This window comes from Macrobrachium nipponense, chromosome 31, assembly GCF_015104395.2.
Source record: "Macrobrachium nipponense isolate FS-2020 chromosome 31, ASM1510439v2, whole genome shotgun sequence".
NCBI lineage: Eukaryota > Metazoa > Arthropoda > Malacostraca > Decapoda > Palaemonidae > Macrobrachium > Macrobrachium nipponense.
In genome coordinates, this window is record NC_061093.1 from 23,509,632 (window position 1) to 23,534,171 (window position 24,540).

General features: G+C 38.8%; 1 protein-coding gene across 2 annotated transcripts in view; it reads right to left on the minus strand.

The window, feature by feature from the left end:
• The window catches only part of LOC135206694 (peroxidasin homolog pxn-2-like), a 123,225-nt gene that overhangs the window by 54,147 nt on the left and 44,538 nt on the right, over positions 1–24,540 (minus strand). For both annotated transcript variants that reach the window (XM_064238116.1, XM_064238115.1), the window contains 2 exons: positions 15,994–16,194; positions 15,685–15,908 (listed from right to left, as the gene is read on the minus strand). In XM_064238116.1, coding sequence (XP_064094186.1) covers positions 15,685–15,908; positions 15,994–16,194 — 425 coding nt within the window. The remainder of the gene's footprint in view (positions 1–15,684; positions 15,909–15,993; positions 16,195–24,540) is intronic.

Consider the following 24,540-nt stretch of genomic DNA (forward strand, 5'->3'; position numbering starts at 1 on the left):
AAGAGGGTTAAAATGTGCATGAAAATGTATTATATAGGATATTTATATTTCTGCGCAGAAATATGATACTGAGGCAGCTTTTGAAACTGCCCTCTGCGTTATCATTTGCAATGTTTTTTCATGTTTTTTGTTGTAAGCAGCCACCAGCCACTCTTCCAAAAATATGGTTTAAAAAAAATGCAAATTTAGTGATAGATGTGTATTTAATAAATTTTCGTGCTTTTATGTTTAAGGTATGCATGAAAATATATATATACGTAGGGTATTTTTATTTTTGTACATAAACATACAAATTAAGGCAGCTTTTGTAATTACCCTCCACGTTGTCAGAGGATGCTTTTTCAGGTTCATTCTTGTCCACCACTGTTCCGAAAAATGCATGGCGACGAAAATTAAGATATGCACAAAAGAGAAGTTAATATGCATCTTTTCCATAAATTCTTTAAAAATTTATATATTACTTCACTGTATCCAATATTGTATGTATTCTCATTATTGTATTATAAAATACTACAGCAAATCAAGTCCGTACTAAACTACAGCAAATCTAAGCCAGTATTCTGGAGCGGCCAATGTTTTGGTTTGAAATCAGCCGATGGCGAATAAGAGTTTGTTTTCTTGCTACTGGTTAGCACAAACGAACATCTAGATACTTTACTTATGAGACAAGGTCATTTTTCCTCATACGACGTGTTTTTAGGTGGAAATATGGATTTAATATGTCTCGTGATTGTGAACTTTCTTTTCGTTAACATTACTTTGGCGGCATGTTTATTGCGTTAAAAAAATGTGATTCCGTTCGCAATTTTCCTTTATATAACGTAATACGAACCTAGTTATTTATCTTATATAGACGTGAAACCAACAGTAAAATGGGTTCTTTCCAACAGAGTTTTGATTAATACTATTTTATCTCAATTTTGCCTACTGTTGTGTTTGATGGCTCACATTTACTGGAGTTGAATCCTTGTTGCCGATGCACGATAATTGTCATTAGCACCTTGAACAGTTTTCTCAGCTTCAGTTAGAACTAGGTTTAAATTTAACAGTAGATTTCCAGATTGATCTTTGATCTATAGCGAATAGTTATTACATTAACCCTCTTACGCCGACTGGACGTATTTTACGTCGACATTTTTTGTCTCCCGTGTGCCGACTGGACGTATTTTACGTCTACTTACAAAAGTTTTTTTAAAATTCGCGGAAAAATACTTACAGGCCTACCAGCCTAAAACTTTTGAATCACGCGCCTTGGGGGATGCTGGGAGTTCATGGATCAAGGAGTTTTTTTGTTTACAATCGTTACGCAGGCGCGCAAGCGCGAATTTCTTTCTTGCCACACTAAAAAGTATCAGACACATCTCTGAAATTATTTCGTCACTTTGACATAATTTTTGTACCATTGTAAATTAGCCGTTGCATGAAGTATTGTATATGAAAATGTGCGTAATTTTATGTAGAATACAACAATAAAATACTCATGATTGTAGCTTTAATCAGTTTTGAGATATTTTCATATAAATAACGATAATTGCCAAAATTTCAACCTTCGGTCAACTTTGACTACCGAAATGGTCAAAAAACGCAATTGTAAGCTAAAACGCTTATATTCTAGTAATATTCAAGCATTTACCTTCATTTTGCAACAAATTGGAAGTCTAGCACAATATCTCGATTTATGGTGAATTTATGAAAAAAATAAAATTTTCTTTACGTCCGCGCGGTAACTTCCGAAAAAATCATACGTGCGATTGTGGTAATGTTTGCACCATTTTAAATTATCCGTTACATAAAGTTTTATATATGAAAATGTGCGCAATTTCATGTAGAATACAACAAAAAATAATTGAAGGTTGTACCTTTTCTCCTTTTTGAAATACTTTCATATAAATCACGATAGAAAAAAAAACCACGTTCGGTCAACTTTGACTACCGAAATGGTCGAAAAACGCAATTGTAAGCTAAAACTCTTACAGTCTAGTAATATTCAGTCATTTATCTTCATCTTGAAACAAATTCGAAGTCTCTAGCAAAATATTTAGATTTATGGTTAATTTAAAAAAAATCTTTCCTTCCCTCCGCACGCGGATTCTCCGCCACAAATCTCCGAAATGCGTACGTACCATTCTCGGAATATTTGCTCCGTTTCATATTAGGCATTTCATAGTTTTATATATGAAAATGTGAGCAATTTTATGTAGAATAAAACTAAAAAATATTTGAAGGTTGTAGCTTTTCTTATTTCCGAAATAATTGCATATAAAAAATATATATATAAAAAAATTCGACATTTGGTCAAATTTAACTCATCAGATATGGTCGAAAACTGCAATTGTAAGCTAATACTCTTACAGTATAGTAATATTCAATCATTTGTCTTCATTTTGAAAGAAATTGGAAGTCTCTAGGACAACACGGCTTCCTCGCCCAGAAAGAGTTTTCTCCTACGTCAAAATCCCTTTTATGGTGAATTTTTGAAAAAAATATTTGTTTACGTCCGCTAGTTACGAATTCATGCATTATTGTGATAATATTTTCACTGTTGCTTTTATCTTTTTACAATGTGTTATATACCAAAATGATGGCAATTTAGTGTACATAACGAAATAAAAAGTAACTTGTTACCTTTAACAGTTTTGCGCACAGCGTGATTTGAATACAATTATTTATGAAATTTCATTTTTGCGCTATCATATATCGCATTATTTATATATGATAATGATAATTTTTTTCATTTCTGATGGTTGCATACTAAACTTCAGGCAAAAGAAAAAAAGGCATAAGAAAAAAAAAAGAAAAAAAAAAAAAAGAACTAATCTTGAAAACTAAGCGCGCTGTGATTTTTTTGAAAAATATATTTTTTCCGCTTCCGCGCTCACTCTGAAACACCTCCGGCACACGGGAGACAATTTTATTTTTACAGTTTCGGCGTAAGTGTTAAGATATCTCAGTTCTATTCTACATAACATCATTTATAACAACTACGGTAATAGTGTACTATAGTACGTTGATTGAAATACAAGCCAAACTGATGTTATCCAATTCGGTTGTACTTAAAAAAATTTTTTTTATCTTGTTCGGTTGTTCATGGCTTACACATTTACGCAAAGTGTATAACGTTAAACCCTTACTTTCATCACACTTTTGCTTTTGCTGTTTTTGAACTTATGTAACTAGAAGACAGGATAAAGTTAGGCTATTGTAATTTGGTTTCATAAAATCTGATTAAAAGACGAATCATCGTAACTTGAACACTACAGCTACCTGTACACTGTATAAAACCTTATTATATCTTTACATACTCTAGACACCCAAAGGATTGAAGCTAGGGTTTTTTTTCACTTACAGTATTTATAATACTATAATGTACTGTACAGTATTACTGTACGGTAAATTCTACAGTACTATACTGCATAAATATAATTTTACTTATGCCATTGCGGGATTACGGCGCCGTTTGACTGGTCTAGGGCGCTGTTAACTAGTCTAGAATTTCGAAGGAATGTGTGGCAGCTGTAGGTTTTAAAATCGCCTAGCGTTTAAAATCATTTAGCGTCGGCAGCCAGGAATGGAACCCCTGCCACTAACCGAGGGCCGCCTGTAGTTAATATAGGAGAAGTTAGTAAACCAAAGGAAGAGACTTGGGAAGAGGTCTATGCCATTTTAGACAGGATGTAAATAGACTGGTGAATTGTGGCAACCACACATTTTTGTGGGGTCGAGTCAGAAAGAGTAGAGGAGAATGATACTTTGAGTCTAATTCTCTTAAATTCCTTATAAATTCAATTTTGGAGTGTCATTGCAAGTTAAAAGGAGTTGATGGAAATACCAGTGATATTGAAAGTTTAGTTTTAAGAAAAATTATGCAGGTGATGTACCGTGACTGATAAAAATAAAACCATGAGTAAAATGGGTAGGACAATTAAAGAAAATTGTGTTATAAGAAGTACCTATTAGGGGAAATGAAGGTATGGTTTAAAGAAACTGGGTCACTCAAGATTACCAATATTGGGGAGGAATATTAGAAATTTTACTGGAGCGTTGGAGGGGAAAGAGAGAGGGAAATTAAAGGTGCAATGATTAAGTTAAATCTACAGTTTGGTCACTGAAGTAGAGATGAAACCTTGAAGCTCACAGAGGAAGCAGTGGATTAATGGTTTGAGAGAAAAGGAGAAATTAAAGTTTTTAACATACTAAACCAGTAGTAGGATTTTCTTCAGTAAAACAATGAAGTAGTAAGCAATGAATGTGGGAGATATAGAATGTTCTTGGTAATGGTAGATATGGCAATGAGGTATTGTCAGGCTTTTTGGTTAAAAAGATAAAACAGAAACCACTATAAAGGCACTTTGAGTGGTTTGCCATATTTGGTGAAATGCAAATATTAAAAGCATTGGCCATAGCATCAGAATCTCCATGGAAGAATGGAGTAGAGAAAAGAAAGCATAAAAAATTTTAAGATGAAAGGATGAGGAAGTGGATTGGGCCATAGCATTAAAATGGGTAGTACGTGCTAGGAACTGCTTGACAAATAACAGGCTTTGCTTTGGAAAAAAAAAACCCCCATTGCCTAAATTAGTGGGAGAGAAGTTAAAGTTTGGCAAACAGAAAGGTATGGTAAGGGATACACTGAATGCACTGCATACGGCCAGAGAAATGTTTATCAAGAAGTCTTAATAAGAATTGCCTTCAAGTCAAACAAATTTGAAGCAGTAGTGGGAGAAAAGTTATTCTATAACAAAATGTAGTGGGGCTCAGGTAGTGGGAGTATCTGGATATTCTTTAAGAGAAGTTGCTAGAACACTTTACTAGGTTTCAAAGACTATCACCAGAAACATACCTAAAATGGATAAATCAGTGAAAGAAATCACATGCCCCAAATGAAGGAAATGTAGGTAGGCAGGAAGGAAAGGAGATAGTGGGCTGGAGAAAGAATGCAAACAGAGGCTATAGAAAAAGATTTGGTACAGGAAACTATGGAAGATGGGGAAAGCAAGTTAATGAGGAGAGCTACTAGATATACCAAATTTCAAAAACCGAAATGTAATTAAGAGCTATAAACAATGAAACTAAGAATGGACTATACATAGTCTTACAGGAAAAATTTCAAGCAAATCTTCGGCTGATTCCCACACATACAATGCTAGGACTTGAAAAAATAAAAATAAGCCAAGAAAAAACTACAAACTAAGAAAATGTACGAGGCAAGACAAAAAGCTATACTATCTATAAGATTTATAATACGTGAAAAGGTAACAGGGAGAAAGGTTATGAAAAGTTATGAAAAGTAAGATTGGCAAAAATAAAAATCTTATAAGCAGTGCTGAAATTTTAAAATTTTGACTAAATATAAACATTGGAAATTGTCATACATCAGATGTAAGACAAGGTGACGAAAAGTATTTAAAACTACCTAGGGAAGATGGTTGCAGCAGATAATGGATAAAAGTAAACTCAAAGATGCAGCAAAAGCATGGTATTGTAAGGTATTACAAGTAGTGGAGGATCTTAAAGGCAAGAGTGAAGACTAGAACCCAATATTCTTTTGGAAAAAAAAAATAAATAAATAAAAAAAAAAAAACTATTTTGAATACACATGTAGGTTTATTTTTGCTACGGAGGAGCAGAAGGATTTTAAAAGGAAACCATAGTGAAATAGAAAGAAATTGCAAGAAGGAGAAAAAGTATATAGGAGTAATAGTAGAGCATAAGTGGCAGTACACAATCTATAAGAGAACCAGAAGCTAGAAGATTTACAGGTAATAGTGTTAAGACAAGAGTAGAGATATATAAATATATCAATCAGTGGTAGGAATGTCTACCTACATACCATGGCAAAATATCGTACATTAGTGAATCAAGTCAAGCTTTTAAAGAAAAGACTAACTTAAAATTGAGAAAAACCAAAAACATAATGGGAGAAGTTATAATAAGCAAGTTGGAAGAATAGAATGGGAAGCCTAGGCAGAAGTTAATTTTGGAACTTAAAATATGGCTATACTCAACAGGGTTAAGTTATATCCTCAACAGATGGTAAGAGCAGCAGCCCCATATGGTGGGATTCCAGGACATCCCGGGATTCCAGGACATCCCGGGATTCCAGGACATCCCGGGATTCCAGGACATCCCGGGATTCCAGGACATCCCGGGATTCCAGGACATCCCGGGATTCCAGGACATCCCGGGATTCCAGGACATCCCGGGATTCCAGGACATCCCGGGATTCCAGGACATCCCGGGATTCCAGGACATCGGGATTCCAGGACATCCCGGGATTCCAGGACATCCCGGGATTCCAGGACATCCCGGGATTCCAGGACATCCCGGGATTCCAGGACATCCCGGGATTCCAGGACATCCCGGAGTAGCAAAAATCACCATTGAAGCCAAAGCTCAGTGTGGGAGACTATTGACATACTTCAAACATTAGTGGGAAGAGAGGGAGAAAATTAAGTGTTTTAAGTGTTTACTAAGGACTCCAATAGAGTTCGTACTGGTGTTGTAAAGATTTCTTAGATATTACAGCAAAAAGAGAAATAGAACCTGGGGAAGTAAAGGAGAGATGGATAGAAGGAAAATATCAAACAGCTGATGTATTGGTCAAATCAAGAGTTTTAGGAGAAAATATTAAGTCATGTCAAGGGTAAAGAGTTGGAGAATATAGATTAGGTTAAGAAGACCAAGGGGTGGGAGAAAGTGCACGTGTGATTACATACTAGTTTAGAATTATTTTAATTTTCTGTATTGGAGAAAAGTGGTCATTGTTCGATGTCTAGGAAACATGTTAAGACTTTAAAAAGTGTATTCAAGTACAGTTAAAACTTTCTTACACCTCATAAGTTTTGGTTTTCATAAACTTTTTCCATGAAATTGCACTATCGTACATCTCCGGTTTTCATACACAGGAACTAGTCATTCAGGGCCCAGTGCACGACCACGCCCCATATACATACCACCAAAACAAAGCATCCCTTCTTTCATGGTTCATTCTGCTTTTGTTAGTTTTTGTGCTTTTTGTCCTTTAATAGAATCCAAATGCTAAATTGGGCCAAAGAAAGTTCCTAGTGCTAGTAGCCCTAGTTGTAAAATAGGGGAGAAACACTAGAATTCAATAACTCTTAGCTGCTACAAGTGTTGGAGGAAAATGCATGCCGATCGCAAGAAAATGCCTACAACAAAGCGCTGCTGTTAGTGAATTTAAGGCCAGCAGAGGCAGTTTTGAAAAATTCAGAAAACTATGGGCATACATAATCCACCTACTTCAGGGATTAAGGACATGTTTGCAAAGTGGAATAAAACAAAATTATGGAAAAGTGTCATCCTATCAAGAGTTGTAATCAAAGGCTCCAACATTTTTAAAGAATGCCATGTTTGACTACATTTATGCAAATTCTACAGAAACACCAGAAAAACTTCTCTGGATAGTTTGTAAAGCGATAAGCGCCCGGCAATTCTCAAGCTGGTCCTAATGCCAGTAAAAAAAAAAAGCTAGGAAGTAACTTTAGATAGTGCCAATAAACATTAGTAACCCCAGATAGGTCCTCTATACCCGAAATCCTTCTGGAGGCAAATTCCCTTCCAAAAAATAACCTCTCCCACTCCCCTCTTCTCTGTCTCCCATATGCTGACAGGAGTTTACCATGAAGGTTAGAGTTAAGTTTAATAATAATTTATTAATTTAATTAGTAATTTCATTTTTTCATTTTTTTCTTAGTGTTTATTTATAAATTGTATTAATATTTTTGGGTGTGGGGAATGCAATAATTTTATTTACACTATTCCTTATGGGAATAGTTTCGGTTTTCTCAAGTTTTTGTGGGAGGTTCTGGAACAGATTATGTACGAAAACAGGTTTCACTGTATTTAAAATGTTGTCATAGGATGTGACAGATGAAAAGGGAGACATGGGGTGCAAAAGGCAAACAAAACAGAGCGGAATAGAGGCGGCATGGCTCTTGCGTTTCGGTAGGGTAGGATAGACCTCTGTCTTATAGGAATAATAAGTCGACAATCTTGTTGGTGGGAGTGTTCAAAGACTTAGCTTTGTGGAACAGGAATGGGAACAGGTAGGTAGCTCGAATGAGTGTTTTATGTAGGAAAGATCAGACTAAGAAAATATTCAGCTAGAGGTGGGCAGTCTTTAAAACCAGTGGTTTGTTAGCTATGAAAAATACCATTTATAACTCATTTGCTCATATGCCAAATAAACCTGGCCTTCAACATAAGGACACTCACTTTTGGTGGGAGGAAAGAGTAACCAACTTAAGGTTCAAGCACACCTGGTGTTGCTTTTTGGATGAGTGTCTAAAGTGAACAAGCCTCTGACCTGACAATTATAGTGTACACACCCAATAGTCAAGACCACTTGCCTAAAATACAATGTACAAGATTCACTGTATGCAAGGCAGTTAAGATCTATCTGTTTAGATAAAGCAAAGTAGCAACCTAATCTAGTTATTCCTCTCCCCCCTTGCTAAAGGGGAAGGACACTCCCGATTGGTTATATCCATTTATCTAGGATAATTTGTAGGTTAATAAAAACAGTATGGTTGCTCACTCGCATGCATCTAGCCAGTTCCAGCACATGAAGGATCTATCTTCTCACTGCCCACTGGTAGAGAAGGAAGAGTTTTAGGAAAGTGGAAAATACCAGTCATATTGACACTTTCATACCATCTTACATTAGATACAAACTGTCCTGCTAGGGGCACTGGATGAGCTACACAATTCAGTCAGTCACCACTGGGCCCAAGAAAATAATCCAAGGACCTGTGGTCAACTGAGAAGGATGCAAGAGGTTTGACAGAGCCAAGAACCAGCCTTCAAAATCCTCTTAACAAACCAGTTCTTTCTGAATGCCAAGTTAAGACCTAAAGCCCTAAGGTTAACTGTTCTTGCATGCACTGTATTGGCATTAGGGGCTAAAGACGACAGTGTCCAATTACTTCATGGAGCCAAAATGATAGCAATCTTGGACTGATTTGGCTTGGACTAAAATGTCACTGAAGAAGACTTTCCAATTACCTCATGCAGCCTAGATTATGGCATCTTGGACTTTGTACAGTGGTACCTCGACATACGAAAGTAATCCGTTCCAAGGCGGCCTTCGTAACCTGAGCTTTTCGTATCTTGAACCGCAGTTTACATTTGAATTAACTAATTCATTCCAAGCCCTACAATAACACCCCAGTAAATTATATTTCCAGGCTTACAACACATGTTCTAGGGTTACGACGCCGATCTGACTGAAGAAATAGGACTCCAAAAAGGCAAAATACTGTACATGAGTAATATTCAACTGCATGTAATGTTCAACCCCCATTTTTACTGTATATATTATAGGACTTTAGCATGTCTCTCTTAGCAATAAACCTAGCCTAGGTTAGCAGTTGCTACTGTAGCCTAGTCTACGATTCTGACATCTAAACCCAAGCTAAAAGCTTAGAATATGCCAATAAAATGTATAAATAATCAGTATGTACTCATTTCAAATAATTAATCATTAACCATATTAAACAAAAATAGCTTCCAACCTTGTGTTTACGTTCAGAACATAAGAGTACCGAACAATCGCCAAGCAACCCCTTTTCCTCGCAGTCAAATTTTCATTCTCTCTTAACTAATGAAACTACCAAACGTATAATAACCATTTCTATTCTTTATTCCATCTTTACCTAATGAGAGAGTTACTGACAGCTATAATGAAACTTAATATTAAAACAGAAAAAGAATTCTAGAAAATATTTGTTTGCTTCGATGATAGCAGTCAGATATTTATTTTATGATATCTAATTCACTTTTATTAAATGTATTGCATGTACTCATTTCAAATAATTATTAAGTAACCATTAACTATAACAAAGCTCCATTAACTATAACAAAGCTTCCAACCACCTGTTTACATTCAGCACTTACGAGTACCGAATGATCGCCAAGCAACCACTTTCACCTAGCACACCGTACATACAGTATAAAATTTTCATAATTTCTTCAACTACTGAAACTACCAAACAGTATAATAACCATTTCGAATCTTTATTCTATCTTTACCTAATTTTTTTTTTATTAAATTTATTTAATGAATATGTTTTTCAATTTACAGCATCCTTTTACCAATAGAATACAGAGCACATGGGGTAGATGCTGACCAATAGGAGAGCAGGATCTTACAGCGGTGACTAGCATCAGGAACCAATGGGAGAGCGGGAGGATGGTGGCAAGTCCACTCAGTTGGCAGCGCGCGAGTTTCAAATTGTTCTCGGTGATCCGCGCGAGTTTTAAAATTGTTCTCTGTGGTCCGCGCAAATCTCGGGACTTTACAGCAACAACCTTTCATAACTTGAACTATTATCGTATGTAGAGCCAAAAAAATCTTCGTCTTTGCTTTCGTAACTAGAATTTTTCAAAAGTTGAGCCTTTCTTATGTCGAGGTACTGCTGTACTGACAAAGTCTCCAATGCATCTGTTGAGGTGAAAGAGTCCATTTTAGGTCAACTATGCAGTGCCCTTATATGATAACTAAGCAATTCATCCAGATGGCTGTTAAAATCTCCCAGCGAGGAGAGAGAATTAAACCTTTCATCATTTACAGTGTGATTTTGAGTCCTTGCCACAAATTCCAAGGATGAATATTAAGGCTACAGACTCCCAACCTCTGGTATGTTTTATGTCAGAAGACCGCTTCTTCGAAGAGTGGGAGAACTTAAAGTCAAACAGGATTACAATCTTTAAGGTCAAGCTTCTGTCAAGACTACCGACATCAAGGTTCATATGGGGCTCAAGTGAGACAAGCACCAGATTAAGTTCCAAAGTAGGTAAGCGACTTAAGTTGTCTGGAACTCTAGAAACTTTAGTATTCAAAACTTAACAGCAGCAGTGATCAGCACACACTTCCCAAGGGTGGTGGTTAGGTTCACATCCTTTTAAGAGGACTACCATTCATAAGGCAGCTCTATAACCCTTAAGGGGGCCGGCCGGCTAATGCCCTTTTTTAAGGACAGGACTTTGATATTCATACCACTTAATAAGGTGACTTGGGACATCTCCAAACCGCATATGATTTTCGCCTCTGACCTTGGGTTTTGTGACGCCAGGGCGATTTATCCTGAAAATAACCATTTTTCAAATTCTATCTCCTCCCTTGATATTTAATATTAAGACCTGGGACTACTACCATATATAGACCTGATGTAGATCTCCAATCGAATGAAATTTTTTTTTCTAAAAGTAATTTTTTTGCTAGATATGAATTTTTCAATATGGTAAAAAAATAAACCCTATAAATCAGGAGAAAAAAATATATAAAAAAAATACGAAACAAATTGGAAAAAAGGGCTTTATTTGATTGTTCTATAATGTCTTTCTGAGTTATATACCAAATTCCAATGTTATAGCTTTAAAACTAAGTGAGAAGATAGATTTTGAAGGTCAATAAGTATAGTTTTGAGATACGGGCGTTCAAAGTTTTCCTTCGTATTTCTATAAAGACAATGTTAATAAATAATGATTATTATGAATGTATATTTCTTTTGTGTATTAATAAACCAAAACTTATTTATCATAATTTAATCATAAATGATGATCCCTTTGCTCATATCACAGCCTGGGGCACTGGTTGAGGCAAGATGGGGCACTCCTTCCTACGCAATTCTCTCTCCCCCCTTCACTAACTTGGCTTATTACAGCGAATTTTCTTCTTCTGTATGTTAGCGAGAGGTTTTCCTTGTATTTTCCTCTTTGGCATGATGAAATTCTTGCCCGAAACAAAGATAAACAAACGTAAATGCAAGAGAATGTCAAGAGGTGAAACTCGAAGGCGTACTTTTTTTTTTTTTTTTTTTTTTTTTTTACAAAGACAATTTAATAAATCATTATTATTATGAATTTCATATTCCATTTTGAGTTTTAAAAAACCAAAACTATCTATCATAAATGAAGATCTCTTTGCTCAAAGATCGTAGCCTTGGTGCAGTGTGACTTGTGCTGTCAAGCAAGACGGGGGCGTTACTAAGCAACCCTCCCCTCTCTTTTCATTAACTACGCATATATTATGATATTCTGTAATACTAGAGCGATTTTTCTTCGTCTGTATGTTAGCGAGATTTTTTCCGAGTCTTTTCCTCATTGGCATGATGAAATTCTTGCCGAAACATACATAATCATACGTAAAAGCAGGCGTATGTCAGAGGTGAAATGGAATGTGTAGACTACTCGAAGTCTGTGATCGCACTAAATCAGGACTGGACTTGGTAGCTGAGCCTGGTCTCCTTCTCGACTCGGGGAATGTCTACAGATGCCATTTCTCCCAATTTCTTTGACAATAATTATCAAAATTTACGATAGAGGAAATATTGCATTTTCTTGTACGGATCAATGTTTTAGGCTTATTGAGTTACGTTAACTAATTACCCTTTAACTACGAAAGCAAGAGGAATTTTGAAGAAATATTTCGTATACTTATTCTCAATTGCCATATGAAGCTCCATGAATTTTTTCATGACTTTGCATTTTTCGCCCTATACCTCCATATATAGGGGTTCCGGCCGGCCCCCTTAACATAATTGAAGACAGCCTGAACAATCAATGCCTTCCCCCTTCACTTAACTAACTTATTTGCCAAGTGTTTACCATACATGTTTTAACCCTATGCTACTAAATTGTTCCAAGGTAGTAAATGCTATGGTACACAAACTGAAATTCCCTAACTGAAACTTAGAATAGCACAATAAAAGATTAGTCTCTCCCTTACAACCAACTAATCACCAATTTCTTAAAAACTCCAAATCTTGTAGAAACATTAAATTTCAAAAATCTAAAAATAATTTGACAATTAAGCTTCTCCACATGGCATTACAGTGTCTGTACGCATGGTGCCAGAAACTAAGATTCTCTATATAAAGTCTGTTGAACCCAAAAATATACTAATTTCACTAGTACATATACTACCACTTTCAAAAACCATTTCCATTCACTTCATGATTTGGAGCAGCTGCACAAAGATCTTCCCATTTAGGGTAAACTTAATACAGGCGGCCCGCGGTTAACGGCGCAATCACTCAACGGCGAATCGGTTTTACGGCGGTCGTCAAAAATATTCATTAAAAAAATAAGGCATTTTAAAGGTATCTTTACGGCACAAATTTCAGTTAACAGCGCCGCTAGCGCCGTTGTCTAACGAGTTCATACATATGTAGAAATGCCGTTCAGACCATAAAGGTTATGCAAATTATATTAACAAATTTCATGGAGAGTTATTACGTAGGTATTAGGGTAAAATATATGCCTCTGACGCTGTTCTATGCCGAAAATATAGTTACTAAGTGCAAATTTAGCTATGGATGTGTCGATTCATAATTGTTCATGCTTTTGTTTAAAATGTGTGTGAAAATTTATTACGTGAAAGGCATTTTTATTTCTGTACAGAAATATGATACAAAGGCAGCTTTTGAAACTGCCCTTCACGATACCAAATACGATGTTTTTTCATGTTCTTTCTTGTAAGCCGCCGCCTGCCGCTCTTCCGAATATATAATTTAAAAAAAATGCAAATTAGCGATTAATGAGTATTTTATAAATGTTTATGCTTTTATGTTTAAAATGTATTACGAATAGGGTATTTTTATTTCTGTGCAGAAATATGATAAAAAGGCAGCTTTTGAAACCCCTTCAAGTTATCGACTACGATGTGTTTTTCAAGTTCGTTCTTGTATGCCGCGGCGGCATACAAGAACGAACTTGAAAAACACATCGTAGTCGATAACTTGAAGGGGAGTTTCAAAAGCTGCCTTTTTATCATATTTCTGCACATAAATAAAAATACCCTATTCGTAATACATTTTCATACACATTTTAAACGTAAAAGCATAAACATTTATAAAATCGACACATCGATCGCTAATTTGCATTTTTTTTGCCGCCGTCTGCCGCTCTTCCAAAAATAGAGAGTTTAAAAAAAAAAGGTGCGCAAATTTAGCGATCGATGTGTCTATTTTTCAAATATTTATGCTTTTATGTTTAAAATGTGTACGAAAATATATTGCGTTAAGGTATTTTCATTTTTGTACAGAAAGAAGATACAAATTAAGGCAGCCTTTGTAACTACGCTCCACGTTGTCAGGGGATGGTTTTTCATGTTCGTTCTTGTCCGCCAGTTCCGAAAAATGCATTGTGTTATTTTATTAATTACGCATCTTTTCCATAAATCCTTTAAAAAGTTATACATTATTTCACTGTATCCAAGAATATTGTATGTATTCTCATATTATTGTATTTTAAAATACTACGGCAAACTTAAGCCCGTATTCCGCGGAGCGGCCAATGTTGTGGTTTGAAATCAGCTGATGAATAAGTGTGTTTCACCATAACGCAATTCCGAGCGAATGCTCTTGCTTCTAGTTAGCATAAACGAATATCTAGATACTCGACTTATAAGAGAAAGTTATTTTTCCTTATACAGCGTGTTTTTAGGTGGAAATATTTATTGAATATGTCTCGTGAATGTGAACTACTATTTTTTTCGTTAACAGATTACGTTGGCGGCATGTTTATTGCGTAAAAAATTACGTGATTCCGTTCGCAATACGTAATCCTTTATATCATCGTAATACAAACTTTACGTTATTTATCTTACATCGGCGTGAAACCAACAGTAAAATGTGTTCTTTCAAGCACAGTAGTTTTGATTAAAATGATTTTATCCCAATTTTATCTATGGTTGTGTGTGATGGCAGACGTTTACTGCAGTTTTATCCTTGTTGCCGATGTACGATAATAGTCATTAGCAGCTTGAACAGTTTTCTCAGCTAATGTTATAACTAGGTTTAAATTTAACGGTATATTTCCCGATTGATCTTTAATCTATATTGATCTCTGATCTATAGCGAATAAAGTTATTACATTAAGATATCTCAGTTCTATTCTATACATAACGCCATTTATAACAAATACGGTAATGTTGCACTGTAGTACGATGATCGAAATACAAGCCAAACAGATGTTATCCAGTTCGGTTGTACTTACAAAAAAACAAAAAAAAGTAGTTTTCTCGTTCGGTTGTTCATGGTTGTACACGTTCACGCAACGAGTATAACGTTAAAACCATACTTTCATCATTCTCTTTTGCTGTTATTGAACTTATGTAACTAGAAGATGGATAAAGTTAGGCCATTGTAATTTGATCTCATAAAATCGAACTATCGTAAGACTAATGATTGTAACCTGAACACTACAGCTACCTGTACACTGTATAAACTTTATTATATCTTTACATACTCTAGACACCCACATGCACTGTACAGTAAATTCTATAGTACTATACTGCATAAATATAATTTTACTTATTGCGCCGTTGTGGGATTACGGCCCCTTTGACTGGTCTAGAGTTTGGAAAGAAGGTGTGCGGCTGCCGTAGGCTTTAAAATCGCTCAGCGTCGAAAATCGCTTGGCGTCGGTGGCCAGGAACGGAACCCCTGCCGCTAACCGAGGGCCGCCTGTACCCGAAAATAACTTGAAAATTTGATGAAATTGTTGGAAAGATACCACTTGAGATGGTAAAAATGCTACGTGAAGGGGCCTACAAAGAACATCAAACATTTACACCTCAAAACACACTATGCGGCAATCTTAATTTTTTAATATGGTAATTAACTAATACATTAACATTTACCAAAGGGAATAATTACTTACCATCAGCATAATCAGGTGGCAAAATACGTCTAAACTTTGTAAAACCTGCTCCCCAGAGATTGTTGTCAAGGTTATTACATGTGCCATCTAATGTTCTGTAGGGATGAGCAGCATTACAAGGAGGTTCTAATTCTGGTCTCAAGAAGTTACCAAACCTCCCTTCACAACCAACAGAATCTCCCAGTAACGTCAAAGCAGCAGCAGCCGAGCCAGGGAGATTCAAACTAAAAGAATAAAAAAAATTATATTCCCTATACTACTGCAACAACTATCAATATAAAAAATTCTCAAAAATATATAAAGTATTACCTGGATATGAATTTTGAAGTAGCCTCACCAACTGCAACACCTAACTGAGCCATCTCTATTGATATTGGATCTGTCCTTCTGAAGGCTACTTGATGAAAGTTGGACGGGGATCGATCTTCTATTAATATTTTCTTATCAAATAATATGTTTGATGTTACATTACTTATCTGTAGTCTCAGTTCCCCAGCATTCAAGGCAGAACTGAAAAAAAAAAAGATAAATTTGTGCACTTATGGGGGGGGGGGAACCTGGCAAAAACTAAGTTTTTAATTTGTGCAACAAGGAAAGAAAAACTTTTGGCGAGAACACTACCTAGCAAAAGATTTAAGACAGTACCTTAATTTCTAAATATACATCCAAAATCATACCATAACTTTCATCACCCCTATTAATATTAAATCGAAATCTTTCAATACTAGAGAATCAAGAATTTTTTAAGGTTACAAATTAACTCTTGAGCTAACTTTTTAGTTCATAAACCTTTCAAAACCTCAATAGCTATACAGTACTCTGGTGTTCTGGAATCTTAACCCTCAAGAGCTGGGCTAAAACAATATGCAACATCTCAGACCACAGATTCCTAAGAGGTCAGACAAATTATGAAGCACATCAATGGAAAGAGGAAGACATGCAAATGCATATTGTGTAAGAAAACTTAAAATTCTCCCTACCCTCCATGAGAAGTTGAGGACTTAACTTTTTTTACGAGGCATATTAAATTTGACCAAATTACAAATTTTTCTAATAATTCTATTCTACTTTGTAATACTAGAATCACAGCTCACAATATAACAAAACTGAAATACTGGAACTTCTTTCCCTGTCCAATTTCTTCAAATCTATGAAAGTAATTTTAATCCTCACCAGGATAATCTGTTCACCACTCAAAACCAGTTATTTTCACTCATTTGCAAGTACCTGTCCAATAAGGGTTTAGATTAACCCCTTCAGCACTGGGACGTACACATTTACATCTTTTACGGTCCAGTAATAAAAGACATAGATGTACGCTTATAAGTCTTTCATCTCTCCTCGAAAATTAACGCAGTTTTCTTCACCTTGGACGGGTTCCAGACAGTATTGTGTAGGAGAGAGGTGCTGAAGCTCCACCCACTATTCATTCTATCCAGTGAGTGTTTGATGGTGGTCATGAAGTCATTTTCATATGGGATATTAGGAGGGGTACTGGCCAACACATGCCAGTGCACCTCAGGCTATTATCCGAGAAGGAAGATCACTATTTTGTCTGTAAACCATGTACATTTGAATTCTAAACCTTTAACATTTTGGTAGTTATTTTATAGGTTTTTCAGTATCATGTCAGATGATAGTGTTTCAGAATCAGGGTCTGAGAATCTGCCAAATCTTCCGATGATTATAGTGATAGTTTCTTAGAGGATGACAGCGACAGTCTATGAAGGTTGGCGGTTCATAACTGATCCATCTTGTGACGTGCGCCCAGACCCATAAAAGAAAATCTAAATACTCTACTTATGGGACAAGGTCATCTTTTCGTTACAAGCATTAAGTCTAAATATCAATATAAGTCTTTGGAAACTTTTTCCATTGACAGATTGCTTTGTGGGAGTTCATTGGGTAAGGAAAATAGATTCTTTTTACTATTTTTCACTTTCTTCGTAGTCCAAGCTTTACCGTTCCGTCATTTATCTTTTATTAGCTTGAAAATAGCAGTAAACTATTCTTTCAAGACCTTTAGTTTTGATTAAGATTCTTGTAACTTTATCTCCGGTTGTGTTTGATCGGATAAGTTAAAGGGAGTTTTATCTGTTACCAATGCACAATAACATTCATTAACAGCTTCCGCTACAATTGTTAAAATATGACAATTTGTCGAAAATCGCATTTTTCCTAACTATACAAACCTGAGGTCCTTTAACAATAGGAAGTAGCTAGTGGCAGCTGGAACGGTCGTAAGCTTTGAACAAGGGGAGAACGGTAGTTGACTGCTTGTCCGACAGTGCGCGCGCCGCGCGCCTGGGAGGTGAAGAATCACCTTTGCTTTAGGCCCATGCAAAAAACGCAGAGTTAGGGGTGGCATGAGGTGGGACTATATGTAAAGGACCTCAGGTTTGTATAGTTAGGAAAAGAAAAATGATATTGTTAGAATACAATAAAGTTTTGTACATACTTACCCGGCAGATATATACTTAGCTTATGTCTCTGACGTCCGACAGAAATTCGAATTTCGCGGCACACGCTGCAGGTAGGTCAGGTGATCTACCCCCCTGCCACTGGGTGGCAGGAATAGGAACCATTCCCCTTCTAGAACCAGATTTTCTCTTCCATCTGTCTCCTGAGGGGAGGCTGGGTGGGCCATTCATCGTATATATCTGCCGGGTAAGTATGTACAAAACTTTATTGTATTCTAACGATCATTTTTGTACATGCAACTTCCCCGGCAGATATATACTTAGCTGATTGACACCCTTGGTGGTGGGTAAGAGAACTATTTACTGAATAGACAGGTAAACAACATACGTTGTAGGTAATAAAAAAAAATAAAACCTTGGTTCCTACTTGTTCAGGCGGAAGATCCCATGGCTAATGCCTAGGAATCTGCTTTGCCTCAAGAGCCTCAGCGAGGATGTGACCTATGGCTAAGAGTTCTTGTGGGTCTGTCGATGGGGTCTTATCCATTTACTCGACAGAGCCTCTTACATGACAATATGCCTATGCCTAGTGGCATAATTAAGGAGCACAACACCGATCCCGATCACCTGATCCTAACACGAGGGTTAGTGCTTAAGTTTAAAAGAGTTATCCCCAAACTCCTTTCAAACAACCCAAAGAAAAAACACGACTTTAAATAAAATTTAACTCACTAGTTAAGGATCAGTATCGGCTCCCTATCCCAGCAATGTATCCGCAGACACGTATCAACCAAGAGAGAAGGATCTCTCTTAGGTTATCTAGACATCCTTCGGATATGGGAAGTCAACACAAGTTGCATCTCCCGTATGTGACAGCTAATATGTCCTTATGACATACTGTTAAGGAAAGAACAAGAATTCAGAAAAGCTCGCACTTCATGCGCTTTTAATTCTCAGCTGTTTGAAGGAATCATCAATGCACTTGTCAAGTGCTTAGGAGATCACATTGTCTCAAAGAAGGCCAGGGCATTCTTTGATATAGATCTCTTCTGGGTGAAGCCTGGAGCCTGGCTAGCGCTTCGTGCCTGGCAGGCGCCTAGCGCCTGTCTAGCGCCTTGCGCCTGGCTGGAGCCTTGCGCCTGAATGGCGCCTAGAGCCTGGCTGGAGCCTCGCGCCTGGCTGGCGCCTGATTGGCTCCTCCCTCCTGGCTAGCGCCTCGCGCCTGGCTGGAGCCTTGAGTCTGGCTGGCGCCTTGCGCCTGGAGCTTGGCAGAAGACTTCATGATTACTGTCTATGAGTCTGCATGCCTCAAGAGTTTCAGCGAGGTAGGGACCTATGACTGACAAACCCTTCTGGATCATGTCAATGGGGGCTAGCCCGCTTACACGACAGAGCCTTCTCGGATCGTGCCAATGGGGGCTGACCCACTTACATGGCAGAGCCTTACCTGTATCATATCAATGGGGACTAGCCCTCTTACATGACAGAGCTTTAGGTTTCTCTTTACTGGAAGGAGCCTTGCGCCTGGATGGATCCTCAATCCTGACTGGAGCCTAGCCTTGAAGGAGCCTGGCACCTGGATGGCACCTGGATGGCTTCTAGAGCCTGGCTGGCGCCTCGCGCCTGGCTTGGCTCCTCCACACTTGCTGGAGCTTCGAGCTTGGAAGTCTCTCTAGGCTGTCTGGCGATGTCCACATCGGACACTCTTATATCTGTCCGATTTGTTCCCCTCTGGCGCATTTGCGCCAGGTTGGAGGCCCGCTCCTTCTCAGTATCCGACCATGACAGAGTTCCTTGGAACTGTCCGCCTCTGGCGTTTTTCGCCTGTATTGGCATTTGGCGCCTGGCTGGCGCTACATTGTCCGAGAGTCCTGAACAACCACATTGTCTATCAGGAGACTGGAGAAGGGAGGAAGAAATTCTTCCCCTTAGATCTTTTGGCCCCTGGCAAGGGGAGGTGATTGTAGTCAGCTACATCCAGTAGACGACAGGATATCTAACAATACGAGAGAGAAGAGTCTTCCTCCGAGGAGGATCCTTCGTGAATACTTCCTTGGCTAACGAGATCCCTTCTTACATGTTGATGAGGTTCCTCGTTGCAGAATCTTCCCTATCCTTGCCCAAAGGAAGGGAAGGAGTCTGGAAGTCGAAGGAGACTCAGAGCTGAAATTGGGCGGAACCCTGATTTCTAGCTCTTATTGTATCCTTCTGAATACCTTCTGGGAAGCATTTCGATGCCCTCATCGCACCCCGAAGACTCTGTAGGCAAACTTTTAAACCATCTCTTCTTCTGTAGATGAAAAAGTAAGTACCCTGCCTGGGCAACGAAACTTCTATCTGAAAGCGTTGCGTCAGGAATAGAGGGTTTTAGTTCTTTTGCCAGACATACTATGCTGGCAAGAACCCATTGCCGAGTCTCCATTGAATCTGATGAGAGATTCCAATGCACAAAAAAATTCACTTGTCTTCTTGGTCGTTTAGGGCTAAGAGAAACAAAGAATTCCTTCATAAACTTTCTTAAAGAAGTTTGATGAGGAGTAGTTCCATTTTGTCGGAACACTGAATCTGTGGCCACAAAAAGATCCCATTCGAAGTACATGATATCCTACTCTTTGTTGTATTGCGGTATCGTATAAGATCCCGAAGATCTTAATCTTCTGTTATCTCTAATTCCCCTTGTAGAGACAGTATAACCTTTTACTGCGTTCTTTGATAGATATATACCTAGGTGATTCTTCCCTCTGAAAGTGAAGAAAGAACCTCACTATGTGGTTCACAGAGGTATCGGAAGAGGACAGTTTCCTCATTCCATCTAGCACGATCTGCAGCAATTCTATGTCTTAGCCATGACTATTGTCATTTACCTTGAAAAATCCTCTCATTCATGTCCACTTCTGGTCAGTCTGCACGTGGAAAGACTCAGAGTGGAGAGGTTTTCAGGTCTATTTATAATAGATTCTGATAGAATATCCAGATACTCTTGGAAAAGCCTTACGAAACATGCTGTGAGAAGAACGTGACTTCTGTGAATCCAACCTCTCTAAGGCCAAAATGAGGCATACATCCTCTCTTCCTTTGACGCCCAATTATCTTAATATCTGTTAAGAATTTATAACTAGGGGAAAAAAGACTAAAGTTTATTCCCCTTCTTTAAATTAAAGATGTCGTATATTGCTACCTCTCTTGGTTCGAGGAAAGGAAGCAGTCTATAGGAAGCCTGTTAGTCTTCTACCTTGCGAAGAGGTCTATGAAGAAGACTTTCCGCAGGTTCTCAAAACTCTTTTCAATAAATGTTAGACATACGTTAACAGTTATCTTCGATCGAGAAGGTTCTCACGGACATGCAAAATCTTGCATCGAACCTTTAAGGATCGTTACGTTCCGTGTCTGTTCCCAAATAGGTTCTCTTTTGTTAACGCGAACAGGGACGAAAAAAGAGATTCTCGATGCTCTTTGCGATATGAGTGTGTCTTGGAATTGGCCTAAGTGATTAAAAAAAATCATTTCATCATTCCTTGTAAGCGACCCCTTTCCGATTAAATGGGTAACGAAATCAGGAACGAATCTTGCAGTTACCGAGCCTCCGAGAGGCTACTGGTTAGTTTGTTTGTTTGTATGGTGTTTTTACGTGACTTCCGAACCACGTCGAGAGTGAACTTCTATCACCAGAAATCCACATCTCTCACTCCTCAATGGAATGGCCGAGAATCGAACCCGCGACCACCGAGGTGAGAAGCAAACACCAAACCAACCACTACTGGACTCTTAGGTTAATAACTCGCTAAAACTAGAAAATATCTTGGATGGGTGCTGACGCATTTGCACAGGCTGCGCTTCCGACGCAATTTGCGCCAGGATGGCGTCCGACGCAATTTGCGCCAGGCTGGCGCTTCCGACGCAATTTGCGCCAGGCTGGCGCTTCCGACGCAATTTGCGCCAGGCTGGCGCTTCCGACGCAATTTGCGCCAGGCTGGCGCTTCCACTTTCAATTGCCAGGCTGGCGCTTCCGACGCAATTTGCGCCAGGCTGGCGCTTCCGACGCAATTTGCGCCAGGCTGGCGCTTCCGACGCAATTTGCGCCAGGCTGGCGCTTCCGACGCAATTTGCGCCAGGCTGGCGCTTCGACGCCAATGCGCCATTTGGCTGGCGCTTCCGACGCAATTGCGCCAGGCTGGCGGCTTCCGACGGCAATTGCGCCAGGCTGGGCTTCCGACGCAATTTGCCACTTTGGCGCCAGGCTGGCGCTTCCGACGCAATTTGCGCCAGGTGGCGCTTCCGACCGTCAAATTTGCGCCAGGCTGGCGCTTCCGGACGCAATTTGCGCCAAGGGCTGGCCGCTTCCGAACGCCAAATTTGGCCGCCAGGCTGGCGCTTCCGACGCAATTTGCGCCAGGCCTGGCGCTTCCGAAACCGAAATTTGCGCCCAGGCTGGCGTTCCGACGCAATTCCGCCATTTGGCGCCAGGCTTGGCCGGCTTGTTTCCGACGCAATTTGCGCCAGGCTGGCGCTTCCTTCTAGTTCTTTTAAGGTTATGTGCCAGAACATCTGTGCCCTTATGGTACCAGACATCCTTCACGTGTTAATTCCGTTCTTAGTAGGAAAAAACTTTTATATACGTAGTATAGTCCCATTCAGGGAAACATTCTCTTAGTGGCGAAGTAGAAGTTATTTCCATCCGACTCTCCCATCTTCTATGAGCAATATCCGATTCTAAAAAGGTTGTGCGCGTTTCTCTAAAGGATGAGAGAATTATATTATATCGTGCTCTGCCGTATTAGAATCCTTTATAATACGGTCACATTGTGGTAAACAGCATTAATCTAGGAAACCTTTGTAAGGATACTAGGAATTCTGTAGTTAACCTCGGTATGTGCATAAGACTTTACCATACCGTAGTCTTAAAGTGAATTCTCTTCTACTACATTCATCTTCTCACTAAGCATGTACTCTAATAAGCCATGCTTTCGTAGGCATGAGAGCATCATATAATAGAGTTCCGCTGCGTTAGAATCCTTTAATAATGTTACCTACGGTAAACAGCATTGAAATGTTGTAATTTCTTATTGAAAGCTTCTTAGCAAAAGGCAGACAATATTTTATTTATGTTTGCTTAACTATCCCCTCAATCAGAGGCTAAAACCGCGATTGTAGGGGAGAGACACTTAGTTATTCCATCCCGCAGGAGAGACACATGTAACCAACCACTCATGACCGACACCTACATGTTACTGCGTTGGTCTCTAAGGCGCGATAGTCTCCGTTAGCCGTCTGGCTTTACTCTTCCAGAGTTGCCAGCTACTCCATTAAATAAAGGAATCTTATAAAATTATAATCGAACTTCAGGAAGTTCTTATTCATGCATATTTAAGCGAAACAAGACTTCGATAAATCTAGAAGCTAAGTAGGTGTTGTCTTAACAATCCCTTTAAGCGTAGTCCTTCCTAAGAAATTCCTGGAAGGATACTGGTAATTGAGTTGCTCTGCAAAGAAGTAACTACGGTATGTGTGATTTGCCGTATCGTATTCTCATACAGCAGATACTCTACTACCTTCTTTCCCTGCCGAGGCAGATAGAGAAAGGAAAAATTTTTACTGTCTTCGTTCTTTTCGTTAATAGAATGATAGAAAGAGTATATATATCTCCTTAAGGAAGGAAGTTAATCCAGGAACTCTTTAAATCTTCGTGATTTCCTCATAAATCGCGGAAGAGAGAATTCCTGTTCATCTGTAGGGTTTACGGAAGGAAGTAGATATTTCCTATCCGCCATCATACCCAAACGTCGATGAGATTCTTATAAGAAAAACTCCCAAAGCTCTTGCCTCTTCATAACGAGGGAAGAGCATGAATGAAGGAGAGAGTCCGCATTGAGAGGAACTGCCAAACACAGGAGTCTCCTGAATAATGAAAAAATGGCTTCTCTTAGTATCAGAATCCTTCTGACAAACGCGACTGCCGCCTGTGCGACATCTTGCACCTTTGCCAGGGGAAAGTTGCTCAAGTTAAAAACTCGAAGAGGAGCCTCGCGACTGACCTCTCTCTCATAAGAAGATTTGGAATATTCTGGCGCCTGGCTCCTTGCGCCTAGCGCCTGGATAGTTCCGCGCACCCGAAATGTTCCGCACGCTAGAAAGGAGACTCGCTCCTGGAACGTTCGCTTGCGTGGAAGGTCCCGTGCGCCCTGATAGTTCCGAGCACCTACTAGACCCCTTTTTGAAAGAGCCTCTTGCCCGGAAACGTTCAATGGAAGGATCGTTCTGATTGCCACTGTACTATAAGGCTCCTTGCTCTAGCCGTCTGTTTTTCTGGCGCAATTTGCGCCAGGCTGGCGCTTCGTCTCTTTGAAGGCGCCTTGCGCCAAGAAAAATTTTCTAGAACTCGGCTCGCGCTCAGTTGCTAGAACGCGGCTCACGTTTGGTTGTAGGAACGCGGCTCGTG